At 38.1% G+C, this 27,424-nt stretch overlaps 1 protein-coding gene across 1 annotated transcript in view; it reads left to right on the plus strand.

Moving 5' to 3' along the window:
* Nucleotides 1–27,424, plus strand: part of LOC133993527 (neural cell adhesion molecule 1-like) — a 243,751-nt gene that overhangs the window by 153,346 nt on the left and 62,981 nt on the right. The window contains exons 3-10 of the mRNA XM_062432516.1: nt 1,617–1,691; nt 4,523–4,732; nt 7,670–7,813; nt 10,776–10,913; nt 11,853–11,970; nt 16,617–16,777; nt 17,619–17,761; nt 25,588–25,617. Of these exons, the coding sequence (XP_062288500.1) occupies nt 1,617–1,691; nt 4,523–4,732; nt 7,670–7,813; nt 10,776–10,913; nt 11,853–11,970; nt 16,617–16,777; nt 17,619–17,761; nt 25,588–25,617 (1,019 nt within the window). The remainder of the gene's footprint in view (nt 1–1,616; nt 1,692–4,522; nt 4,733–7,669; nt 7,814–10,775; nt 10,914–11,852; nt 11,971–16,616; nt 16,778–17,618; nt 17,762–25,587; nt 25,618–27,424) is intronic.

Genomic DNA, 27,424 nt, shown 5'->3' on the forward strand with positions numbered 1-27,424 from the left:
ATAGATGATAGAATGATAGATTGATAGTTGTCTTTTGCTGAATATAACAGGTCCAAAACATTGAGCATTACAGTACAGAAGCATATTATGTACATTTATTTTGCAGTTCTTACGCAGCTCAGATTCACAGCATAGTGATGATTGCTTTCTATGTAAAGGAGTGTGTAGGGGAAAAAAAGAAAGACTAAATAAATAATAAAAGCCACTGCTGTGAGGTTGTCCTCTTCATCAAGGATGTGTTTTCTGTGAGGTTTTTGTATGATGAAACACTACCATCTCATTGTCCTGTGATGATAGGATGGTTGACTACCTGACTTTGAATGCAGAGTCCTTGCAAACCATTCCCATGAATCGCCTGGTGAGACCTGAGCTCAGACTGAACCACTCATTTGTGTAAAGTGGCGACATGCTGAAGGCTCAGCAGGATTTCTCTGTCAAGCTCCGGATCACAATTCAGTGGTGTTTTTGCTTCGCAGTCTGTGCTCCACTACCATGCCACACATCACTGACGATTGAAGTCTTAAATTAAACCGCGTCACATTTAAAAAGCATCACATCCTCTGCCGTTCGGATGCACACGTACACAAGTTATGATTTCCTGATTAAGCCTTTTGAAAGTGATTACACATTTTAACACTTTTCATTAAACATGCAAGAGTTTGAATTTGAATTTCTTCACCGCCCTGGAAGAAACAAACACCAGGTGTTTCTCTGCACACTCATTTCTCGCCTGTGCCACTGTAGCTTTAGTTGATGCTGAAAGAGGAAATGCATTAGAGTCTTAGGAAAAAAGGATATTCTTCTATTTACAGCATTATGACTTCAAAATCACCTGCTGAGAGAAAAAGCATTGGGGAAAACAAGGTAGAAAACGCCCTGGAATGACTCGGGTTTCTTTTATAAGTGAAAAATAGAGCTGTAGATAGTATTCCTGAATATACTCAAGACTGCCAGCTGCTGAGGACTGAAGATCAACTTACCCCAAACCAGTTAATTCGCTACACTGTTGCTTCCCCTCTGCATTGTGTCTTTTCCTTTTTCCAGTCAATTTAATGCTGTCATGATGTTCCTACTGCATACTACTTAGTCAGGTGTCAGACAGTTGGTTTTCACAGGGTCGCAGGCATACATCCATGCTTCATTAACAGCTCACACCTTGGAAGTGTTGATGTTGTTGCTCCATTATATATGAGAATATTGAAAGTAAACCAGAAGACTTTCACTTTAAGTAAAGACGTGAAAGAAAACCTCAAAGATTAACAGAGCACAAAACAGTCACCATATTCTTCCGATGGGAAAACCTGCCTGGAAATATCAAAAATGTAGAAAAAATAAAATAAAAATAATTATACTAATCACACATCTAAGAAGGACTGCTTTGAACAATACATAGATTCATCTGCATAGAGATGCTGTACTCTAGTAAGCATAAAATGTTCATCCTGGGTTGTATTCATAGAGCATATGCCTGAAAAATGGTTGTTCTTTTGAGCAGGCAAAGCAATTTTATTTTGAGCCTTGCCCTATTGTGCTTTGCCCCCTGTGTCACCGTTCTCCTCTCACTGGAACCACAGACTAATGTATATTTTGTTCTATCTCTTCTTTTCTCTTCCCAGCTGCCATCCAGGTGCAAATCACTCCAACGCAAGGGGAGATCAGCGTCGGAGAGTCCAAATTTTTCCTCTGCGAAGGTAAGAGTGATCTTAAACACAGCTAGATACAAAATGTAACCGTGTGTAACAATATTGACAGCGGTGTCCTTGTGTCAGTTGAGATAAAACATTTTTTATAAAATTGGTGCAAGTCAGTTTGAATAAGGTGACTGGTACACAGCCTTGAAGGAGTTCCAGGCAAAAAAAAAAAAAAAAGACCAGACAGGGCAGAAAATGACACGGACAAATTGATTGAGCAGTTAATTCTGAGGAGGAAGAGGGAAGCTGGATCACAGTCAGGTAAGGCAGAGGAATTAGGAGAGGTGGGGGAGAGGTGCAGTCTGCAGAGATAATGAGAGAGAGGTCTTAGATTTCTCAGCGTTGAGTATACTTGTAGAACTTGTCAGTTTTTCTTAGATACAGGCTGGTATTTGTATTCAGCTGCTTGACACATTACAGAAGATTGTGTACATGAATAACATTATACCAGTCAGGAATCATAATTACTCAGAAACTCTGACTGGAGAGCCTATAAATGAAAAGTGTTGTTGGTAACCAGCCATGCGGAAAGATTTGGTTTTATTTAGAGAGGTTTTGTAGTGTGTCTTTGTGCCTCCAACCCAATACAACAGAAGTGAATGGAAGGTTTCTTTTGAAATGTGCCTCCATGTATGTGTCCCATAGACTGTATATAAGAAATGGACGTAACATCTGTGACGTCACCCATTGGTTTGTGGACTGCTGCTCGGAGGCCAATAGTATCGGATCTGAGCAGCGCCATCTTGAAAATTTCAGGTGCATGCCAGGAAAAATAAAAACACAGATTCTACTTATATGGGCATCAGGAGGAGCAAGACGTGCCCTCCTGAACCTGTGAACCAATCAACCTGTCAGTCATGACGTAGCCACACCCTAATGCATACCCTGCTTTATCGTCAAATATAAAATCAGGGAAGCCAAAATTTCACAAATGAACATCATACTGCATTGAAGAAGGCTTTAAACTAGCGATCGAGACCATAAACACATTTTGAAAACGTTTACTGAGGTTAGAAATCAAGTGAGAAGTTGGTGAATTCTGCATTGACTTGTATGGAGATGGAAGTCCTTTTGACATCAAAATGGTCGCCCCCTGGTGGCTTTTTGATAGAATGCAGTTTTAAGTTACTTCCGCTTTTTAAGTCCCCACTTTTTTCAAATATATATGAAATATGTTCACACTGAGGATTGTCCATAGTTTTGCCACAATAGTCTCTACCTGTTGCTCATTTGAGGGGAATCTGGACAAAATCTGTGCTCACTGTGATGTGTTGTCTATTATGAGCAGCTCCAGGATGCAGCTTGACCTTGCCGTTAGCTCCCCACTATGATAGTTCAAACATGTTTGATTTTATTATAGCACAAAAAAAAAGAAAGATATACCTGTTGGAGCACCAGGAGATGAGTCATGGAGAGCACAAACAAGAGCTGGGGAAGGTAGCCTGCATCAGACACACCTATAAACATTCACACACAAACACCTCCTTCCTGTGTGTCTTTTTGAATAATTTAATTTATTGCAAGCAACAGATCTCTCAAACTGGAACAATCGTGTAATTGCCTCTATTGAGATCAGTTGTGTAGTTTTTGCATCCTTATGTCAACACAAGACTTGTATTGTGAGCAATATAACAATATTCTAAATATCTGCTTCTCTGCAGTAGCTTTAATGGGGTCTCTGCTTTTAAAAGACAACTTTTTAGCACCACAAGCAATATTCATTTCACTTGTATTGCATTGGGGTGCAGGCAAGGATGGTTATCTGGAAACCTGGGAAGATATCTGCATGGCTCTATACGACCAGAAGATGCATTGGTCCCTAATTAGGGTGAACCAACCCTTTAAATTGGTCATTACACTGCAGTAGTAACAGTAACCAGTGACCTCCTACTAATGACCTGGTGTTGCACTGCAGAAAACTTTTTGAGAGAATGAAGCTTTGAAAGCAAAAAGCTCAATATTTTGTGGAATCTGAAGCTTTAACGTTGTTTTTTTATTTTCCTTCCTTTCCTGTTTTTTTTTTTGCTCTATGAGGAAACTTGGCTTAAGCTTTAAGTCATTCTCCAGTTGAAAAGGATGTCAAAACCCATGTAGGGCCCTTTGTGTTTCTTAAGAGATGTGACAGCATTAATACATTTCAGGGAAACAAAAAATGTCTCAGCTTGAACTCGTCTTTATACAAAATTAATGATGTGGAAAAGTTGTTTGATTTTTCTTTTTAGAGAAAGTCGCCTCCCACTGAATAATCATATGTCCTACTGAGCAAACAGGAATTATTTATACCACTCTTTTCATGTTTTAGTTTGAAAATTAAGTCTAATCTTAAAAGGACATTGACTGTATAGGGAGATGGGTTTTTGATAACAATAATGTCTCCAGGCCATCTTGACACCCAGAATTCTTGATTTATGCTATGTCGTTATCAGCTTTTAAGACACAGAATATCATGAGAGTGCTCAGTCTTCTCTAAACTTGTTGAAGTAGTTGCGTAATAAAACATTTAACAGACATAAGAAGATAATTTGCACTGAACAGATGTGAACAGCATCCAAATTGTTGCAATAATTAAGAAAACCCATGTTGGACACATATTGTTCTACACTGTAAAAAACAACAACTTGTAGGATTTACTTAATGAAATTCTCATAACAATTTGCACTAACATAACACAGCAGGTGGTTAGACAGGCAGAGTCCGCAGAATCTGCACAAAAACAATAAAATATCCAAAAAATATCCAAAAAGACTGGTGTCAAGCGATGACAATAGTATTGTTGACGCTTTAAACTTTCTGATATACGTCTTGCTTCATTTTCTGTTTCTTTTTTTTAGTGGTGGGCGATGCAAAGGACATAGACTGGTTCGCCCCCAGCGGTGAGAAGATCCTCCCCAACAGCCCAGACATTTTTGTGAGCCGCAACGATGAAACCATGTCAACCCTCACCATATACCACGCCAATGTGGACAGCGCTGGCATCTACAAGTGCGTGGCAAAGAACGGCGACAAGGAGGCCCAGGCTACAGTCCAAGTCAAGATCTTTCGTAAGTCTCACTTCTTCATGCCTGTTCGGCTTTAAATGATATGGCTGAAAACTTTCTATAGTTTTTTATTGTAAGCAAATCTCATATATGGAGGGAAACCACCAATGTATGTATAAGTATAGAATTACAGTAGTATAGAATATGACAAATTACTTATCGCATATCATGTAATTACATAGGAATATACTGTACATACCTGGCAATTAAGCTGAAAATAAGTTCATAATTACATCTGCTGGGCCAAAAACAGAGTCTGTAACAGTAGGCAGCAACAGGCCCTCACCATCTCCTGATTCACCCTCTCTATCGGGGCTGCGGCTAATGTTACCAAATTATTGACCTCAGACTCTGCAGGCCACCAATTCATACGCATTTTCTACAAGTAGCTCAGGTAGCAAAGAATAAGAGTAACCATGCTTTGCTCTAAACTCTTTTAGTATTTAGGATTTTGCTTATCTCTCACTCGAGGAGATGCTTCTGCAAAAGGAGGTTTAGGGGTTTTGTACTTCATCTTCACAGGGTCAACTAAGATCTTTAGTTTACATTGCACCTCGTCCTCAGGCTGGTGTAGCACATCCAGTAGGATGTAATTTTCTTACATGAAATTGCAGTGGCATCAATAACCCAGTTAAACACAGTGAGACTCTCCATCACCAACTATATCATTCAAAGGCTCACATCATCTTTTTCCAAGAAACTCATCTCAAAATGTCACAACAGTCAAGATTTTTAGGTGCAGATGGGTGTTTCACTCGTCAATTCAGAGTGAGATCCCAATGGTTGATACCTAATTCCCCCACCATGGTTGATAGTGTTTTATCCACATGGTCTGGTCTTATTCTAGTCTTGGTTTATATTATATTTGAGCAATTATCAGTCGAATTTGGTCTCCCCAGACATCAAATTTTAGATTCTTATAGATCTAGAGTTACGTCCACAGCATAGATCTTCGATTCCTCACCCTTTCCCAGTAAAACACAGTCTGACACTTTTCTTACCAGACTTCCAACACTGAAAGGTACCTTGACAATAATCTATAGTCAAATTTACTCTCTACAAACCACCTCATTAAGCAACATTAAAACCTCCATTAATCCTCCTCCATTAAATGGGAGGAGAAATTGGACGAGGGAATATTTGAGAGATTACGGGAAGGGGCACTCAAAAGGGTACACACCTCCTCTATTTGCACTCGGCACTGTGTCTTTTAATGCAAACTCATTCATTGGGCTCATTGGACCAAAGCATGAATATCCAACATGTACAAGGATGTAACCCTAATTGTGTAAGATATAACCATTCCTTTACAGACATGTTTTGGTGTTGCCCATCTCTCTCTAACACATTCTCAGAAATAAGCAGCAGACAGATTGAACCTCTCTTTTATTGCGTTAGTCTTGATTTCCTCACCAACACTAACTGACCAAAATGAATAAGGATGTAATTACCTTTGTCACTTTGTTAGTGAGACGATCAATTTTGCTTAGATGGAAATCCTCTGCGACCCCCCCCCCCCCCCCCCCCCTCTCCTTCTCATGCTCTTTGGATTTAAGCTGTTTTAAATTGCATAAAGTTGGAGAAAATTAAACACACACTTAAAGGATCTATAAACAAATTCAATGTCTTTTTTTTCCAGAGTGATACATATTTATACCTATATATATTTTTTATTTCTAACCTCGTTAAATAGAGGTGAGAACATGATACATTTCAGTGGTGTAAGAGGACCGGTACAGTATTCTGTCTCCTAAAAATAATGTTTGATCTGAAGTGTAATTTTAATAAAAAAAACATTTTTGACCATTTTTCAATAGTGCAGATGATGAGTTACTTGCTGCAATCCAACCCTGTCTCCTAGATATTCTGTTTATATCATGCAAAATGGTTTTAGCCAGATATGCTCAAATGGAAACATAATTGCTGGCTGGATTATGTTCAATGGCAACATTTTTCAGTGGACATACTCCAGACATTTATGCCTCCATTCAAACACATTTGGCAAAAGCATTTAGAAGAATGGAAGCATAGAAGATGGTTGGATGGCAAAAAAAGGCAAAATATATGCTTAAAAGGCTAAACAATGTAAGCCTACTTCTTTTGTGAAATTTCCAAACTATTCATTAATATTTACTCAAGAATTCCCACATATTTTTTGAGGAGCTTGATAAGGCTCATATGTATTTAAGGGGTATGTAACCTTAACATAATTTGGCCCCAAACTCTTGAGTGGTTGTTTAGACATAACACAGCTATACCTTACAAAAATGCAACGGGCTGCATTGTTCAGGTTGTGCTGGTTCAGGCGGGTCAGTGAAATACAATCCAGGAGGCTGTGTTTGAGTAATAGATGAATGAGTTTGCACAGCAGTTTGTAATTATATGAGGAAGGACTTTACAGCCCTGGAAAGTTCTCACGTGTGGTATCATTTTATGTTTTGCTGTGTTGATCGTGATGTTACAGTAGAAATACAGTGTGAGCTAGGAAGTGTCAAATTGACTAGTGCAGTGTCACATTGTGCTGCAGTAGAAAGTGAGTCAGGTACCACTTTTGTAGCAGCATGACCCTGTGTTTTCCCCTCTGCATGGGCAACCCTGTCGCATCAACTGTGTGGTACTGTACCATCCAAATGAAGAGGAGTAGAGAGAGAGAGAGTAGTAGACTAGTAGAGAGTTTTTTCACACTGCACTGTTGACTGTATGAACATGGACTTAAAGACTTTACCAGAACTACCTTCCTACAACATCTGTGATTACATAATATTTAAAGCAATGCAACTCATTCTAAAATTATTATTAGAAAAGCTGAAGTTCACCTGTAAGTGTTTATTATGCAATGTAAATGTGCAACAGGAGTGTTTTCACCTTTATATGTTCAGTCTGAAAGTTGAGATATTTTTTAAAATGTTTAATATGTCTGCTTGTCACATCTCCTTACAGAAAAGATCACCTTCGAGAGTGCTCCCAGTCCACAGGAGTTCAATGAGGGTGATGATGCTGACATAATCTGCGACGTGGTCAGTTCACCACCACCCGCCATCATCTGGAAGCACAAGGGCTCCAAGATCCAGTCTGCCAAAGATGGTGAGCCAGTCCACATGAAAATATTCCAATACTTGAGCTAGTTTCTCACCTCCAAACCTGCCATTGCAGCTCATCACCCCCAAATCCCTGGGCTTTCTGACCTTCCTGTCAATGCTGTCTGCCAATTTATGCTTTCCAATGAATTTGCCACACTCTTCCTCATCTATTCTCCTCCAGCCCATCAGCAACGAACAAAACTATGCATTTTCAGCAGGGAAGGAGTTTTCAGGCCTCATAGATGATGCATGAACATGAAAATTCTATATTTTCGGGCCAAGAAAGACGTGGTTACTGTCACTAGGAAATATGTCTGAGAGCAGATTGAAGTTTAAATTCCTCAATAAGAGGGAGAGCTATGCTACAGGCAGAAATAATTTGAAAAACTGAAGAGAAAACGGGAAGGGTAAAAGGAGAGCTAACAACATCATTTAAGTCTGCATATCCTGTCACTCACAAATGATGGGATAGGCAGGTTTTTTTTCACTGTTGAAACTGTACAGTTTAAGCTACACTGAAAGTCTTGCGAAGTATATGAAGTACTCACTGCCACAAGACTTGAAAAGTGGTTCTGAAAAGTTTGCTACTTGTTTCTTCAACCAGCTTTGATTTGGAGCAGTTAAAATGGATTCCAATAGTGACTCACAGACACAGCAGGACCGAAAAAACAAAAGCAACAACAAAGGGTGCTTAGAAACTTCTCAAACCACCTCTACATTATAATCCTCAGCTCCACTGTTGACTGTACATTCAGTACGTTCCAAACAACCATTGCTTTGCCGATAATCACGCGAGCTGCGAGGCGTGACACAGAAGTGAGTATCTAGGCCTTGGAGAAACTGAGTGTATCGAACAAACAGATCAACATTTAAGATGTGAGTAGTGCTGCAGGAGTGGACTGAGGAGTTTCTATGGAGGTCTCAGTACATTTTGAAACACTTCTGTCATGACTCCAGATCAGCATTGGAATCCATTGTAATTGCTGTGAATCCAAGCTAACTCTTCAGACCCTTTTTTAGCCCCTTCTGCCAATAAGATGAGAGAGTATAAATGATGTAGTAAATATATCCATGTACAGTTTTATGAATGACTTCATGCATCTTCAGGCAGCCAAAGCTACTTTTTTTGGACGCCTCAGAGAGTTAAAATAAAACTGGGCTGAGGTGCAGAAGAGGCAGGAGACCGGGTTTTCTTTTACACTTGGACTGGCCCATTTTAACCTTACAGTAACCCTTCCCTTAGTGACCGCTGGAGAGCCTGGAGTCACCACAGTGTTGTGCTAAGCCCGCCTTTATTCTTGGACTCTCTTCAAGGAATGTGTTTTTCTCTGGAAAAACCACTAATTGTAACCGACACTGAAAACTGAAAACTTGCTTATGTAATTTTCCTCAGAGCAGTAATTTATGTTACCAAATGCTTTATGTTGCATTGTTAAATATCCTATGAGAACGTTTCACTGTATATATGTCAACATCAAATAGCAGCTGGTCAATACAATGTGTTTTTTGTTTTTTTTCTTTAAATATTTTTTTCATTAAGCCTTCAAAAGAGGTTTTGACTTTAATTATTTTGACATTACTTTTACACTAACTAAAGATTTCAGCACCCAAATCTGTATATCGAGGATGTTGCACTTAAGAAACAGAAAACAAACATTATTGTGGGAATCAGTAGTTTATAATATTTTACATTAGTTAAAGTAGAAAGGTCATAATGCTTGAAAACTACACTATAAATAAAAATCCTACATATATATTCAAATAAATATTGTTGATGCATTCAGATACTGTTTAAGCAACATTTTTTAGTATTGTATATAGTGGAGGTGTTGCTAATTTCAACTGCTTTACATGTTGGTTAGTTTAATCCATTAATACGAAAAATTTATAATTTTAGCTCATTAAATGTTAAATGTTAAGTATATGTAAATATACTTAAATGTCAATGCTACGATCGCTTCCAAGTTACATAAGTAGACACAATTCATCAAATGGTTTTATAGCAAACGGGCTGTCTTCAGTTTACATGGATTACTTCTCTAATAGAGATATTTTACCGCTTCACTTGCATAGAAAAATTAAACTGGTCAACATGTCGGACTTGTGCAGAGGAAACACCATCTCCAAAGAAGTAATGAAGTGGCCAGTTAGTTTCAAAGTGCACACTAGTGAGAAGTGCCTTTATTTTCCAAATTGGGATTTACATAGAAAAAAAACAACAAAGACTCAACTCAGCTCCTTTTTTCTTGAGGCAGTTAAATCAGATGGGATTAAAGTCCTGGATTTTTATAGTGTGTTCAATGATTTTTCCCCAGAAACTTTCAGATGAGACAGCTCACTCAGTTACTGTGTCTTTGTGGCAGGTTTAATTAGAGGTGCTGTATGATAAGTGTTAAACAATGCTCAAATCAGCCTTGTGTATTCAGGGTGTCATGCAGGGCTGCAACCACTCGCTTGATTACCAGGGATAATTGGGACTTTTTAATCTGTGTCCAACTTCTTGCCTGAGCATTTCAGGGAAATTTCGGTTTTAAAATGCCCTTTGTGAGCCTTTGTATCTGCTTTTTATGTACAAGGAATAATTCAAGGAAATAATCATAATTATTTTCACACTTTAGTTGGCAGCTTTTTGGCTCTTTTGTAGAACTTTCTTGGATGCTATTAAACAATCACATACAGAAAAGGGCTTGGATTTTTATGACCCACTGATAAGATTTGACTCTTAATTTTAAGTTCTTGTGGCTCCAAGGAGGGAAAATACATACTCTGCTTTGAGATTAAGCATCAAACTTATTATTAGAAAAAGTTAGAAAACAAAACAGCATTAAAACATATATAAATGACATGTTCTACCTATCATTCTTTATGCATACAGGCCACATTTACACATTTAAAATGACTGTTAATAAATCTTAATAGTCTTGGTGCGAGAAGTTAATTTCCCATTTTGTCTTTTTCTGTTTAAGTGCGATTTAAGATCCAGGATAATGGCCACCTGCAGATCCGCGGCATCAAGAAGACAGATGAGGGCATGTACAACTGTGAGGCTCGTGTCCTGGCGAGGGGAGAAATTGACTTCAAGATGATCAAGGTTGTTGTTAACGGTAAGCACTACATCTCTGTCAACTTCCACTCCGTGCCTGCATCCTGTTGCTCGGCAGAGGAGAGTACAAAAGTGGTGACCCCTGAAAACCTTGGGAAGGTACTTTTTAAACCTTATATATGGTTTGTGCACACCAAGAACTGTAACTACAACGATAATTATGAACATATAGTTTTAAAAAATGTTCTAACTCAAGTGGATAACAGAGTTCATACCAGAACTATAACAACAATGACAGTGGTGAATGTTATCGTTAGTATCACTTTCAGAGCGATTTGATGAATGATAGAAACACTGACAGCCAATCAAAATCCTTCCCCTAAACCATGCCACGACAAAATCTTCATTCAGACTGACATTTCAAGTAAAACTTCTGAATGACACCCAGAGTTTCTTTTGATAGGTTTTTGTCTCTCTTTATTATACAAAGATGCTGGAACTGTCTTCTCCATTATAATGTAAAAAAAAAGACAAAGTAAGTGAATCTTTTAGGCTTCAGATCTGTGCTCATACAGTATGTTGCTGCTACAGTGCAATAACAGCTGCTCGTCTGTGCACTTTTGCACATCGCACTTCAACACTTTGGAGCAATACATTGAATCACCACCTGTCCGTGAACCCTTGTGGTTTTCTTTTTGTGGTGTGGACGCTTACATTGCTATAGTTATAGTTATCATTCTTAGTGTGAACAGCCCTTTAATTAGTTTATTGTGCACAAGATATCCAAACAACTACTGGCTAGATTGAAGTTAAATTTGGTATTACATGTTCATCAAGTACCACTATCATGACAAAGTGCCTGTTATGTCCATGTTATCTAAAAATAATAATGATAATGCCAATCAATCATAATAGGCAACAGAAAAATAGAATCCCTTTTTTAATGCACATGTGCTTAACATTTATTTTGCATTAATATTTCACCATATCTTTGTTTCAGTCCTTCCCACCATTCGTGCCAGGCAGTCAGACGTCAACGCTACAGCAGATGTTGGTAGCACTGCCTTGTTGGCCTGTGATGCAGATGGCTTCCCTGAACCCACCGTCACCTGGGCCCAGTACGTCAACTGCTGCTGTCAGCTCAGATCCACTCAGTCTGATCAGATCAGGGATAGATCTGAGCTGTCGCCTTTCACTTTTCTAGTCCACTTTTTCTGGATCTCAAAAAAAGGAACCGTCATTAAGTAAAAAGGGAAAATGTGAGGAAGAAAGAATCCTGAATATATATATACAGTGTGCTGAAGGAACCTTTCCTGTACCACTTCGCTAAAAGCATCAAAGACAGAGTTGCTAAAAATACTGAAAGCATACATCAAGGCAGGCTCGACATCACATTTACTGATTCTGCTCAGGCTGTAAGCTGCTGTAAGAACATAGAGGTCACCGTCATACTGTGGCATGTTGTTTATTTCTCTCCATATTAGAGATTCGGTGTAAAGCTATAACTCTATAACTAGTCTGTCAGAGTGGTAGGCTTTTATTCTTCTCATATTTTGCATGAAACAGTTTACAAAAATAGGAAAAATGACCTAATGGTTTTTTTAATGATTCAGCTCTAACAGCATGTATCAAGAGACGTTCTGATGGTTATATTTTTTTTTTACCTAAAACAGCCTCTTTTAACTAATATTAAGTGTGCAGGTAGAAAAGCAGTGGGGGAAAATTGTCTTTATTATGCTGGAGCAAAGGGTGGTGGGATAGCAGCACTATTTTTGTTTAATAGAAGCATTTACAGATATCCAGCAGCTCTTAAAGTGGCTCCAGCTGGTCGATTCGCTCAGTTAGGAATTTAAAAAAAAGATTTTTTATCTTTTGAACAGGAAGTGGTTCATTTTTTACAGTGACACTTCTGTAGCGGTGAGGCCCGTTAGTAACAGGATGCAGCCTTGGTTAGTATCACAACTTTTTAAGAGGGATATGTAGTAATCAGGTGGACATTTTTTTAAATTTTCTTTTATATTGAGATGCTGTTGGGTCATCTCTGTCGCCTGTCTCCAGCAGCTGGACACAATGACAATGGCCATAAGCAGATAAACATAAACATCAATCGTTTGGGCAAAGATTCAATACAATCATATAAAAAGGTGGTTTGTTGACAGCATGAACCACATAAATAAAAACTGTGCTGTATGTCCCCTGCATACCAAGTAGAAGTTGATAAAAACAGAATCTTTTGAGTTAACTCTTTATCCTAGTTTTGAATTTGAGTCATTTTGCTTTTTAACTGGCAGAGAAAATGTGATGAAATGCTGAAAGGCAGTATGCTAAACCTAAAACTCAAAATAGAGACCACACACCTGTGTACAAAAGCCATGCTGAAAATATTCAGCTGCAGATTAAGATGTCCAACAAGGAGCACAGTTTTTCCATTATACTCATTAAAATATCAAGTTGTGCTCCAAACGAGCCCTCTGTAGGGGAACTTCAACACAAAATGGAAATGCAAATTGCACGTTTCAGGTATAATGTCAGTATTGATCCACCAGGAATGGTTTTTCTGCCCTTTCACATAATTGAGCCTTCTGATCAATTCTGAGATGAAAAATATATGTAAACGCTTGCTGTCGATGCTTCATGTTTTCATGTTTCATGTTTGTTTGCTACAAGTGTTATAATTATAAAAGATGTCAAAGTGACATAATTAAGAAATGCATGGGCTTGCCTACAAATTGTTGTGTGGGAGAAATGATTAGATTTACATGTATTTACATTTGCATGATTGCAATAAGGGCAGAAAGGCTTTGATGAGTATTATTAAGCAGGTTTCCACTCTGCACCCTAATTAAATTGCATACCATTATGATCTGGTTAGTATGGATGTATTAGCTATGTAGCAAGCACTCCTCTATATGAAAACCTGTAAGGAATCAAACTTGGCCTGGCTATAATATAAGTTTTTAAAAAGGTGAGATTTAATTTTTAAATTCAGTTTTATATTTGCACAATAAAAAAATAAAAAATGAAAATGACAAAGATAGAATCATATACAGTGCAGGGAGAGGAAACCTATTTGATGTAATGTTAAAATGTTACAATGTTATGGAGACCACAAAAATGAACATACAGAAAACGTGCATTCTTGTGTGCATGTGTTTGTGAGTCTGTATTGACTCTTGGGCAATAATAATGATGGATGTCACTATGAGTGAAACATGAATACATGGACAGCAATACACGAGGAAAAGCAGTTACAAATCAGCAGTTATACGATCTTCAAGAATCAATTTTTAGAGGAACAGTTTATTGCCAGGTGGGAAAAGCCTTTCCATAATTTGCCACCCCTAAATCTTATCGGAAATTGACCTCTGAAACTGAGAATTTTAGAGATGGATAAGATGAGTAAGAAACAACCTGTGAATTTTCTGCAAAGTAAGTCTTGAATTCTCAGGAATATTCCCTTCACAGTGTATCTCATAAATAAAAACACATGTTATAAATAATAAGAATCTGGAGTGTCTGAAACAGAGGAGTAGATGAGATGCGTAACTCTGATTTCAGGAGGGCCAACATTTTGTGGTAAGTATTAGTAGTGTGAAAAGTATTCGCCCCAACTATCTCTAAAATATGAAAGAAGGGGATAAATTTGACTTTTTGTAGTGACAAGATGTCTAAAACTCCTTATTTAAGCAGTAGATTGAATTGTTCTTCTTACCCAGTCAGCTTGTTCTCTTCAAAAATAATTTCCACAAATCTTGTAGTTGACAACTACAGTATAATTGATTCGGGCCAATGAATGCCAAAAAGGATTAAAGGAAAAACCTAATATATATTAAACTTAAAGTAATAGCAGCTGGAATATAAAATGTGCAGCATATTTGACTTTATTTGGTTTCATGTGGTCAAAACCGTTTGATCTGTAACTTATAAGGTAATCCTATGATTAGGGTTCGATGTGTTTATTAAATCAGAATACAGTATTGAACCTGCTGATTTGAGTCCTTATAATATCTATTTAGGTTTAACTTAATGTTTAACAATTTCGTCAGTAGAGAAGGGAAAACACTAACAGTCTAATTAATGCAATTTTTCTTCACAACAAGTAGATACAAGCTGAAAATTAGATACATTAAGTAGTATTAAGATATCAGTGTTGTTGTCTTAAATGCTGGAGGTCTTGATAATCTATTATTAAGTCGATAAATTAAAATTTCAAGAGTCAGAGTCTCTCCGTTAAACTTTTATGTGTTTAATACGCATGAAAGATTAACTCAGTTTTGAAAAGTTGTATAAATAACCAACATTAATTTATCTCCGTGCTGCGGTTGCTCTGCGTACTTTAATATTTATGGTACATCATTCGCTGCTTTCACGTGCCACCGCTGTGCAGAGGAACCTTTAAAATAATGTTTTTCTTCCAGAGATGTGACTGGATAGGACGATTGAAGTCTCTGATAATGCTCACAGCTGTTTTCCGTGCAGCAGAGTCGATATGTGATGTATCTGTTGAGGCTCAGGGAGATGCACATCCTTGGTCAGAGGAGAGCTGCGACAAAGAGGGTTGTTGGGAGGACAGATGGGTGAGGCAGTGAGAAAACAGACGGGGGGTAAAGCTCTATTTGTTCTTGTTTCCTAGAGCTGCTGACAGGGCTGTCATTCACTGTCTGCATGGAAAATGCTTCAGGAATATTGCTGCACCAGGCATACACATACTTAATTCTCTACAAACAGGATTGAAACCTCTAGTGAAGATTTCTGCTTCCAAAATATATGTGTTCCCAAAAGTGAAAAAAACATGCGTCATCAACAAACTGGTCCGTGGCCCTGATTTAACCCTCATGTTGTCCTCCCTGGTCAAATTGACCCCATCTCTTTTGACTGTTCCTTCTTTCCTTCCTTCCTCTCTCTTTCTTTAATTTTTCCTTCGTTCTTCCCCTCCTTCCCTCTTTCTTTGCTCCATCCTCCTTCCATACTTCTTTCCTCACTTCCTTCCATCCTTCCTTCCTTCCATCCTTCATTCCTTCCTTCCTTCCTTCCTTCCTTCCTTCCTTCCTTCCTTCCTTCCTTCCTTCCTTCCTCCCTCCCTCCTTACTTCTTTCCTTCCTTCTTTCCTTCCTCTCTTCCTTCTCTCCTTACTTCCTTCCTCTTTTCCTCCCTCCCTCCTTACTCCTTTCCTTCCTTCCTTCTTTCCTTCCTTCATTCCTTCCTTCCTCCCTCCCTCCCTCCCTCCCTCCCTCCCTCCTTCCTTCCTTCCTTCCTTGCTCCTTTCATTCTTCCCTTCCTTCTCTCCTTCCTTCCTTCCTTCCTCTGTTCCCCCCTCCTTTCTTTCTTCCTTCCTTCCTTCCTTCCTTCCTTCCTCCCTCCTTACTCCTTTCCTCCATTCCTTCCTTCCTCCTTTCGTCCCTCCCTCCTTCCCTCCTTATTCCTTTCCTTAATTCTTTCCTCCCTTCCTCATTGCTTCCTCCTGTCCTTCCTTGACCTGAGGACTACAGGAGGGTTAAACAGAAAAAAAAACACAGATGTAAGGGTTAAAGGAGAGGTGTATGTTGGTTATGTTCTCTGGGGCTTACGGTGCAAAACAGCTGTGTTGCTCTCCCAGCCATTGTCAGGCACCAGCTGCTCTCTTCTTGAGATAAAACTACAAATAGATCACTGTGATAGAGTTAAGAAACTTATTTGCAGGCCCCTCAAGTCGTGTAAGCAAATTCTTGTGATGTGAAGGCCTTCATGTCTTTTTTCCCCCCCCTCTTTTTCCACTTTCCCGCAGTAACAACATTGTCCTTGAAACCGGTGATAAGTACAGCCTGAACGAGGATGGTTCAGAATTGGTAATAAAAGATGTCAAGAAAGTGGATGAAGGAGATTACACTTGCATCGCCAAGAACAAGGCAGGAGAGAAAACTGAGGAAGTCAGCCTGAACGTGTTTGGTAAGAGAATAACTTGATTCACTTACAATAGCATAAAAAACCCACAAAAACACTGTGACTTTTTTTTTCTGTCTACGGCCTTTTCTTTTGTACTTATTGACATTTGCTGTACTTTACTCTACAGCTTTTCCAGTGGCTGAGTTCAGGCTTACACAGTGTGAAGCATATAGTTTAAAGAAAAGCTTGTCCTATTGAAAACTAATTAAGTAACCCCTTAGGACATTCAAAGATATCACACTAGAGTTTCTCTTCATGAGGACATTTGGACCAGTCTTATGTAAGCATGTCCTTGTAGCTCTATTACAGGCCAATGAGGTATGAAACCATCATCCTGATCTTTTCTTAGCATCTCTAAGCTTTAATACAGTAATGGGAACAATATTTGACAGTGATTCAAAGCTGCACTACTCATATTTTTTGTATTAGCAATGGATCAAAGGGTAAGTGCTATAAGCAAATGCTTCAGCCTTCACCTTTTTAAGTGAAACTGATTTATGTATTTAAGTAAAATAGAAGATGAGGTTAAAGCTGGACTAAAGCTAGATTAAGAGAGAGATTAAAAGACGAAAGAAATAGACAAATAAAAGTGATGAGAAGATAAAACTATAGAATGACAATAAATAAAGCACAATAAAATAAAATGAAAAGATTATAAAGGACTTAATTATTAATCAAAAACCAGGTTGAACAGGTAGGTTTTAAGTTTCCCTGACATAATATGTCAGGTGAGGCATTTTTAATTCGCTGCTGCCTCAAAATAGCTATAAAAAAAAAGTTTTCTGATCAGGTTCTAGAAACCGACAGTATATAATCATACTTTTCTTTTGTGTCTTGCTTCTAGTGCAACCCAAGATTACCTACTTGAATAACCAGACTGCTTCAGAGTTTGACGAACAAGTCACCCTGACCTGTGAGGCCTCCGGCGACCCAACACCCACAATCTCCTGGAGTTTTGAAAACAGAGTGTTCAGTGAAGGAGAGCAGGTACAAAAAGCACTCATGCAACAACATTTCATTTTAGCAAAAAGTAGGCAATGCCACTTTTAGACAGACCACTTATTCACACATTCACAGGATTTGAATGGCATTTTTCAATAGAGGCTCCCTACCAAGTCTTGACTGATGCTGTATTCCACACTGAACATCATTTACAACAAAGCTCCTTCAAACTGACCAATACCTTTGGAAATACCAGCACTCTAGATAATAATGTAAAAACGCCCTGCAGTGCACTCCAAAAAGTAAAAAAAAAGTAAATTTAAATAATGAAGAGTGTTCATGTAGGAAATTTCAATTTTTCAGTTTGGTGTGAGTTTTATTTAACTCTTTATTGAAATAATGTCTTCACCATTTTAGTAGAGAAACACTTAACATTCATTTATGTTCAAATGTATACAGATTCAGTTCAGTCAAAACCTTGAATAAATACACTCACATACTTCAAGATACAGTAGCACAGGCTCTGAAAGATTTAATTGTGTCGTGTGTGTGTGTGTGTGTGTGTGTGTGTGTGTGTGTGTGTGTGTGTGTGTGTGTGTGTGTGTGTGTGTGTGTGTGTGTGTGTGTGTGTGTGTTTTCATTGCATAATTTGTCTCAGTGCATCTGTTAGTCATATTCATGTGGACTCCTTGAGGAAATGCTGTTACAAACCTCTACTTCCCAATGTGTTGTGTAAAAGGAGAACAAAAGAAGCCAATACATCACTGCTAACATATAAGATACATTGTCCTTATTAGGGTATAAAAGTGGACATAATGATTAAAAACAATTAAATGTTTTTTTAATATAAAGAAGTGATACATTATTGCTTTCCCTTGTCTTTAATATCACATATACTACTTTCTAAACTGATTATTGTCATTTCTATCAAAGTATAGAACTACCACAAGTTTCAATTCTACCAATTTAAGGCACATAATTGAACAACCCCATTAACCAGTTATGCTCATAACAGGGTTAAGTCTCTTAATGTCTTGCATTTATCTTTCAATCTTAAACCTACTTCAATGAGCTTAATTTCAAGTTAGGCTTACCTCAGATCATCAATAGCCAGTCAGTTGGCCAGTCAGCTTCCAGTCCTGTGTTTATATCAATTTGGTGACTTCTTAAAACTTTTGTTTAGTCTTATACAGAATTGCAGCAATGCTCTTGTCCCTTTCTAATCATGAATGCGAGACAGGAGGTTCTGTAATGGCATAGTATTCCCCAGTGTTGTAATGGGTATTTGTTAATCAATAGACCCTATTAATGGTGCGCATTGAAAACATTTTTTTTTTAAAGGTAATCTTTTTGTGGAATTACAGTGAAAAAGCACTCAGTTGAAATTAACTGAAAACTAAGTGAAAATGAGTATGAAAAAGTGAAAATGAGTTCAGTGAAATTAGCATAATTATTGCTGTGTTAAAATCCTTCCCTCCCTTTGCCCTCTATCTCAAAATCAGATTGTTTTTGAGCTCAGTTATGCTGCGCTGGCAAACTGCTGTGATAATCCACTTTGGAAATGAATGGGCACTTTCTATCAGGATGAACTTGATTTAACAGTAAAGAATATAAATAAATAAATAAATAAAACGTCTTTGCATGTAAAGCCACATAAGGGCTATGCACCTTAACACCTACAGACCATATAAAATATTTATAATAAAAAATAGGCTATTAAAAATAATCTAAGCAAAGTGCTGCAACATGCATGCAAACATCAATAAAATCAGAAATGGACTTTCACTGTCATAGCTTGTGTGACAATAAAGATGACACAGCATCTGGGTATCTGATGATGCATTAAATGAACCAGGGGTAAAAGAGGGGCAACACATTGTGGATGACTCCTCTACAGGAAAACTTAAAAAGAAAACAGAAGTCTATCATCAAAGACTCTTTTTATATATTTACTGTAGACTATTTATTTTATGACGACAGCATGTTGTTCTAGCACATGTTCTGTTTTTGTTGCTGTTTGCTGTTCGCTGTGCAAAGAGCTGCAAGCAAAACAAAAGTGACTTGCATGAATGACATTTAGTATTGTCACATCTGACTTTGTGTCGCTATCCACGGCACTGAAAGGGCATCTGCCATGTTCAATTAACATTTAACCTTTAAGGCATGAACTTGGCATGACATCCCTGAGAGTGAAAATATCAAGCTATTTGATGTTGTTGTTTTTTTTTGTTTTTTAATAGATTAAAACATTCCTTAAAAAGGTAGTGGTCAAGTTCAAGTTTTGTAATTGTTTAATTAAAGTTCATAACTGTACCAACTGTGAGAAATTGTGCAATAGGCTCTAAAGTCTGTATAGGTCCAACGTGGTTCTGACTTATTTTCATGAATACAAATATTTTAAACCCCCTCCACACCCGTGTGCATTTTTTTCACAAATCGTACTCTGGTGCTATGAAAACCATCCTTGTGCATTTTTCTCCCTTAAAGTGGTTGGCAGTCACCAGCCTGAAGAGAGAATCACATCCAGAGTCCATTGTTATGCTCTTATCAGCTCATTAAAATGGTATAATTAAAATAAAAAAAAGATCTATCTTAACAGTCTATTCTGACAACATGCATCATGTGTGCATCAGACGGATTAGTCACTTCAGAGAGGTGATTTTCTGCTGTGAATGCAGTAAACAGATAATTACCTTGCAGCCTCTAGCAGGTCTGTGGATTCAGGAAGAGCACTTCATACTCTAGTACTGTAGTGTGGTTAGTGCTTCAGCTCGCATTTGATACTGCAAAAATAATAATAATAATAATACCTCTTTTTTAAATAATATCATCTACATATTTGTATCATACATAAGAGGTTTTTATTCCCCAGGTTGCAGAGTGATACCTTGAATTATTTGCTACCAGGAATCAGGAGGAAACATATTATTTGCCAAAACAAAAGTTTAATAATAGTTGTCTAAATATATTGTCTAAGTATATATTTGCAGTAATGTCCTGGAACTTGGGGCTGTCTGTGCTGCACGTTTGACAACTAGTTTTGATGTTTTCCCTTTGACCTCTCTTTCTTTAGTGGATTATCTTGTACACACTCTCACAGTGAAACTTTTAAAATATAAATTATCTGCAGTTTGAACAATGTTTGGCACCCCTGCCTCACATTGTCTAATGTTGATGTTACAAATAATATATGCACGTAACAATAGCTGTGCTATTCTTGGAGACAAACACGTAAATGCAGTGAAAGCACCTGTCCTTTCATTGTCCCATAGGACACCAAGGGACTCAGTTGCACAATATTTGGGCCATACTGCCCTACTTTACTTCGCTGTTCTATCCAGCTGTATTCAGCCAGCGCAGTATGATGAATGATGTCTTAAAGCTGCCACTTCCTGTAAAGCATTTATTCACAAACTTGACGTGAGGCAAAGGATGCATCCTCACGAGTTGGAAATGTTTCAACTTCATTTTCAACAATGGCAATATTTGGGATTTATGACTCCGCTTTGTTAATGTAAGGAGACCAAAAAAAAGGTGTAGAGGAATATAACAATAAGAAGTGGCATAAATTTGGAGATCAGGTTTAGACTGAGCTGTAGACACATACAAACATCTTTGGAAATCTGATTTTGAGACTCATGCGTTCATTAATTTGTTTGACAATCTGAAAAGGAATGACTGTCAAACCTTATACTTTCAGCCAATCAGTTACAAGACGCATCACCCATCTACATGATATTAAATTTTGACTGGCAGTATAACAGTTCCAGTCTGTAATTACTACCATTTCCTGAAGGTAACTTGAAAGATTTTCTGCCAGCAATGTCAAGCCAACTGAGCAGCTTTAGACTTCTTGACCAAGGGAGTGATGCATTTAAATTTGGCATCAAACAGACCTCGTTTTTTACAATAAAACATGAAGAAATTGTGAAATATGAAACAGTATTTCAACTACAAACTTGTGCTTGTCACTGAAGCACATTGGATCCTGTGAAATTAGTCAAAGGAGTTGGAATCACAAGCTTTTGGAGTGTGCACAAAATCACTATGAGCAAGGATGGAGGAAATCCAACATGAGGAAGCATTACTTTAACCTGACTGTGTGATGCAAGCCAAATAAGCCTTGTAATGCCTGTGATTGTGCCAAAAACGTAAAATGCATGCAAAAAGTGTTTCTCCTGATGGCACGTCTCCACTTTGGCTTCATGGCAGGAAAAAAGACAAATTATTTTGTAATTAGATTTTTGTTTTTCCTTTCTTTGGCATTTCCATGGCAAATATTACTGACATTTCACATAATTACAAAGAATGACAATAAAGTAACAGCGGTTTGCTGAAAGTTTCCAAGGAAGCTGTGTGATAAAAGGAAAACAGACTTTTTTTTAGAAATATTATGATGAATCACAAGCAATAAGTCTGCCACATCTTACAATTTTCAGGCTGTAGTTACTTTTTGTGTGCTTACAAAGACGCCAAAAAAGCAGCACTGGGGCTTTTTTTTTTTCGGAGTGTCTATTTGCACCCCTCGTACAAATAGCCTCGGCCACACAGCTGAGCTATTTGCACCCTAGACGTATAACAACGTGAAACATGGCGGACATTCATCTTCCATGCCAACAGAAAAGGGCGAATTTAGAAAGGTTTCATCTCTAATGTTTGTTCTAAAGACATTTCTGGCGGGAAAGTTGTATTATATTTTCATAATCTTTCCTCAGTGAATACATACAAGCGTCAGTTTGTCAGTTAGAAATAATTTGTCGCCAATGTCTATCTTCCGTAATAGCAAACATATTGGGCTGTCACGTCACTACGTAGAACCGAAGCGGTGGCGTAATGGGCAACATGTCCGTCATTAGTACAGGGGACTCAGGTTCGAGTCTTTGCAGCAGCAGTTATTTGTTGATAATGTTTTCAGTGGAAAAACTCTGCTGCATTTTCATAACTTTGTTAAGTAAATGCATACAACCCGAAAATATCTGAATTTACAACCTTCAGGTTGTTATATGATGGAAATCAAATCTTGACAGATAAGTCTATGGTTGCCATGGATACCAAATACATTTCAGACCTCTGAAGTCTCAGGCATTGGCCGTGAGACACACATTTCAAGCTGCTCTCACGCTCACACGCCACACCTGACATTTTTTCACGCCGGGAAGTGATAAATCTCACCGAACAGAAATTATTATATGATATACAGAAAAGAACAGCAACGTATATTTATCCCGCTGTCCCGGTGGGATACGGGAGACTTCCGTATCTCCAGACGCTCCCCTCCGACACTCAGTCCCGCAGCATGCACTCCTAATTGTACTGGGGTCAAATAGCCAAATAGCATACATTGATATTTGCACCAAGACGGGTGCAAATAGAACACTTTGCTATATATACCAGGGTACAAATAGCATCCACTTCTAATTGTACTAGGGTGCAAATAGCATTCATTGATATTGCAAATAGCCTTTGCCTTTTTTTTTTTTATAGTGACAGAATTTAACACATCACTTTTGCTGGTCACCCATTAATTCATGTTTTGTAACAATGCCAGAAATCATCCTGCATCATTTTGTGGGATCTAAACAATATTCCAAAAGCAGGGAAATTTAGACACCCACTGGCTAAAAAAAAGGCCTCAATCACTGCATACACAATCATTGCAAAAGAAATGTAAAACTGTGAATATATCTCAGCATCACAGACTAAGTCTCTTTTGTCCGATACATCTTTAAAGCTGTGAAAAGCTGTATCTGCTAAGTGTTTCTGATAGCATGGACGTACAGTACTAGTGTGTTTATACCTAAAAAAGTTCATCTTTCTTCTCCTTGGGTTTGCCCCACACTTTACTGTTTCTGGAGGCTTGAATGGTTCATCTGACAGTTCAAATTAAAACACAAAACAATAGCAGGCCCCCAAATCATGGTTGCCAAAGGATAATAAAATGTTTGGTGATGCTCTGACCTTTCTTGTAGTTTCACATCAGGCTGAAATTTCCATTGGTTCACAAGAAATATCAACATCTAATTGGCAGATTGGTAGTCTAATTCATATTCTGGATAACACAAAAACATTTCTCTCTATTGCCACCCTCAGAACAATCTTTTTAACCCATGTACCTGGAGAGTGTGCAATTAAGAAAATCATCAGTTTGGCTCGTTTTGATGTGTTTGGCTCTGGTATATTTTAACAGACTCTAGTGACCCAGCTAAACTGCCCTAAGTCGTTAACTGTCATTTATAATCGCTGATCAGTTCAAGCATTCACACAGATGTATCGCAGGTTACTGAATCTTAGCTTCCACCTGCGAGACAAGGCTTGGCCGTCGCCCCTCATAGTTGTCACTAAGTATCATCTTCCATTCAGCGCCGATCAGCATCAGCCTCTTTCCTATCAAGAGCAATTACGACGCCTTAATCAGAAAATCCCGTTGATCATTTGGTAATAACTGTCACTAATCTTCAGTGGATCATCATTCATCATTGATCCGATTCCTGCTGGTCACGCTCCGTCCTCCATTCACCACAAGAGCCAGACGACAAGAGAGCAGACATACTGTGTTCATAACAATGTGCAATCACAGCTCCGTCGTTTTTACTGGCTGCTACTACAGTAGCTTTCTCTATCTTTGTCAAAGGTATAGTGGATATTATCATCGTATCATCCACTGAGAAAGGGATTTCAGTGTAAATCTGAGGTTTTTTGGCACATCCACATGCTGCTTTACACCACGAGAGTCGAATTACGCACTCATTAACACAAAATACGTGGTCCAGTCCAGTGTTTTTTTTACATAAACGAGTTAATCAAAAAAACACAATGGCATGATGAGGAAGGTGTTGATTAGAAAATCCCCCCCCCAATACACGTAATGGCTCCCTCATAATTAGTTTCAGTGCCCAGGTTTCCTTAATGTGCCTCCAAATTCTCTCTTGTTACAGTACATTAATTAATAACCAACTGAGAGAGCCCCATGCTGCTTTAGGAAGATATGCTCCATTTTGGCATTTTGACTAGTTCTCTAAAATTCCCCCCGACCGCAGTTCGAGCTGCCAAATCGAAAAATCCTGATCTGACCATAACAGTCCTTTTCAAACTTTGAGAAAACCTTGAACTTAATGGTGTGATATTTATATTATTGCTTGTGCTCTGTTTTTAATATTGTATTACAGTATGTTAGTGTTTATGAGAGAATTAATCATAACTGTAATAAATACAGCTTGGTAGAAAAAAACATTCTCCTCTTCAGCTCTTCAGCGTGGAAGTTAATTGCTGTAATCTCCATTAATGTTTTTGCTCATTGTGTATTTAGTTTTGTATTTTAGTTTTGATACATGCATAAGCACCTTGACTCCAAATCATGTATACATTATTATAACATTCACTTTCCAAATGTTGGGTGTGTTCTACATGTCTGAATATGGTATCTTACCTTTCGGGCAAACATCTGTTTCAATTAATTTCATTTGTGGATGAAAATGAAGGTGCTGACTTGGAAATAACTAACAGCATAATGTATGCTTCTTCTTTTTTCTTTAAAAAAAAAAAATCAAAGTTGCACATGCAATTTCAAAGTCACTGTATTTCCATCATTTGAAAATGTATGTAAATCAAAAGCTGCCTGGAGGGTATAAAGATACACTCTGATATGTCCTGAAAAATGATTGGCAGCAATGCACTGAATACATATTTGTAGCTTATGGGATAAAATATTCAAAAATCCCTGTATGGTATGGTCCTTGAAACATGGACTCATTGCACATCTCCTGCAGGCAAATCCAGTCTGGTCTCCCTCTGTGTGGATCCTTAACAAAAGCTTACTTTTGCTCCACTGTGTCGTTGTTTGTCTTTGCTTCCTCTGTGTTTGTCCTCTCTAGGCTTCTTGGACGCGACCAGCCACATATGAGGTATGGCTACTAAAAATCGTAGCCGTAGTCGTAATAGTCTAAACTTACCCAATAGCCCACCCTTTTTTTCTTGCAGAGCAGAAGTGTTGTCACTCAGCCCACATTTAATGTGTACACTAGATATGTAGACCATTAGACACGTAGTACAGTACATTTAAACCATTTAGTTCCAGTACACATTTAGACTTGCCCTATTTACTCGTTCCTGTTTAATTGTGTAGACGAATTCCATCTTCAGATACGGAGACAGCCACAGTATCTCAAAGTAGATATTCCAATTTTTGGATTGTTATTTCCTGCTGCACGGTCTGGTTAGTTCTTGGGCTCGATCCGAGGAAGAAGCCGATTCCTGCATTGGGGTTGTTGGTTGGCCAGCAGCTATGCAACCTCACATAGAAAACACTGTCTGCTCTGCTGTGGGTCAACCATGGCGCTAACTCACCAAGCTATACTAAATCTTAACAGAGTGGTTATCAGCGGTGTAGCCTACTGTCATGAGCCAGGAGTCTGTATGTTTGTTTTTTTTACTTCAGCTTCACACTACAGCAGCACAAACACCATTAATACTATGGTCTTACTCTTATCAGTTCATCCAAATTACAAAAAAAAAGAAAAAAAATGCTGATAGTTTTGGTTTAATTCATCCAGGTTTTATGTAACTGTCTCTGAGAAGGCTGTATCCACCTCTGACATTACAGGGGCTTAGGATTTAGTTATGTGTCTTAGTACATTTCTTTTAAAGCGCTAACTTAAGCATGCCCTGGGAAATGTTGATAAGCGTATTTAATTATAAATGTAGTACTTTAAGAGACAAGGTCCCTGCTGTGGTGTTTGATCGGAAAGAAACATGCAAACTCTTGGTCCTCCGTGGCAGAAAGAAAGAACCGCTGCCCTTAGATAAAACTGACACAACATCACAAGCTAACATCTCTCACTGCTGCACACACATGTTAAAGACAGGGAAGATTTACCAGCTTTAATTTCAAATACCCATGAACCAGTAGTACCCTTGATTAAAAATAAATGTAAAAAAAAGCACATGATAATTGAACACACGCAGCTCTGAATTGTGAGCTGTTTTGCTGAGTCTCTGATCACACCTGGGCAACTTTGTTCAATTATTCCACCAGCCGATGATCATCATTCAGCGCACTTCAATAATCATCATTTCACACGAGTCTAGTTTAACACAGAGCGTCATCGCAGCATGTGACCAGTGTCGCGTGACATTATTGGAACAGCCGTTTTCATTTCAAGTTGTGTGATTTGTGGCTCAGCAGACCACAGCAGCAGCATTATGCGTCATGATTATGTGTTGGTTTTTATTATGTTTATGAGTTATTTTGGAGCTTACAGTACAGTAGGCTTTGACACATTTTTTACTTCTCTGGTTCAGCAATCACATCACACTGCTGACTATGAAATTTACATAGAAATTCAACTTTTTTTCTCAGTTTGAATACGCAGTTTTTTCACTACATTGTGATATATACAGGTTTATTTTGTAGCTGGTTTCATTGTTTCAGGATGGTGTTTTCCCATGTGCTTTGTTCCTTCCTTTTGTAGACAGCAAGATAAAAAAGCTTACTTTTGCTCCACTGTGTCGTAGATGTAAAGTGTAGCGTTTTGATGTACAGACGGGTGAGAAAATAAAGCAAAAAAGAACATAAAATATTTTAATAAGGTGCTTGACCACCATGAGCTCCTAGAACAGCTTCAATGTGTCTCAGCGTTTATTCTACAAGTCTCTGAACTCTCCTGGAGGGATGAACACCGTTCTTTCAAAGGATATTCCCTCATTTAGTGT

This window comes from Scomber scombrus, chromosome 14 (genome assembly GCF_963691925.1).
Source record: "Scomber scombrus chromosome 14, fScoSco1.1, whole genome shotgun sequence".
Taxonomy (NCBI): Eukaryota; Metazoa; Chordata; class Actinopteri; order Scombriformes; family Scombridae; genus Scomber; species Scomber scombrus.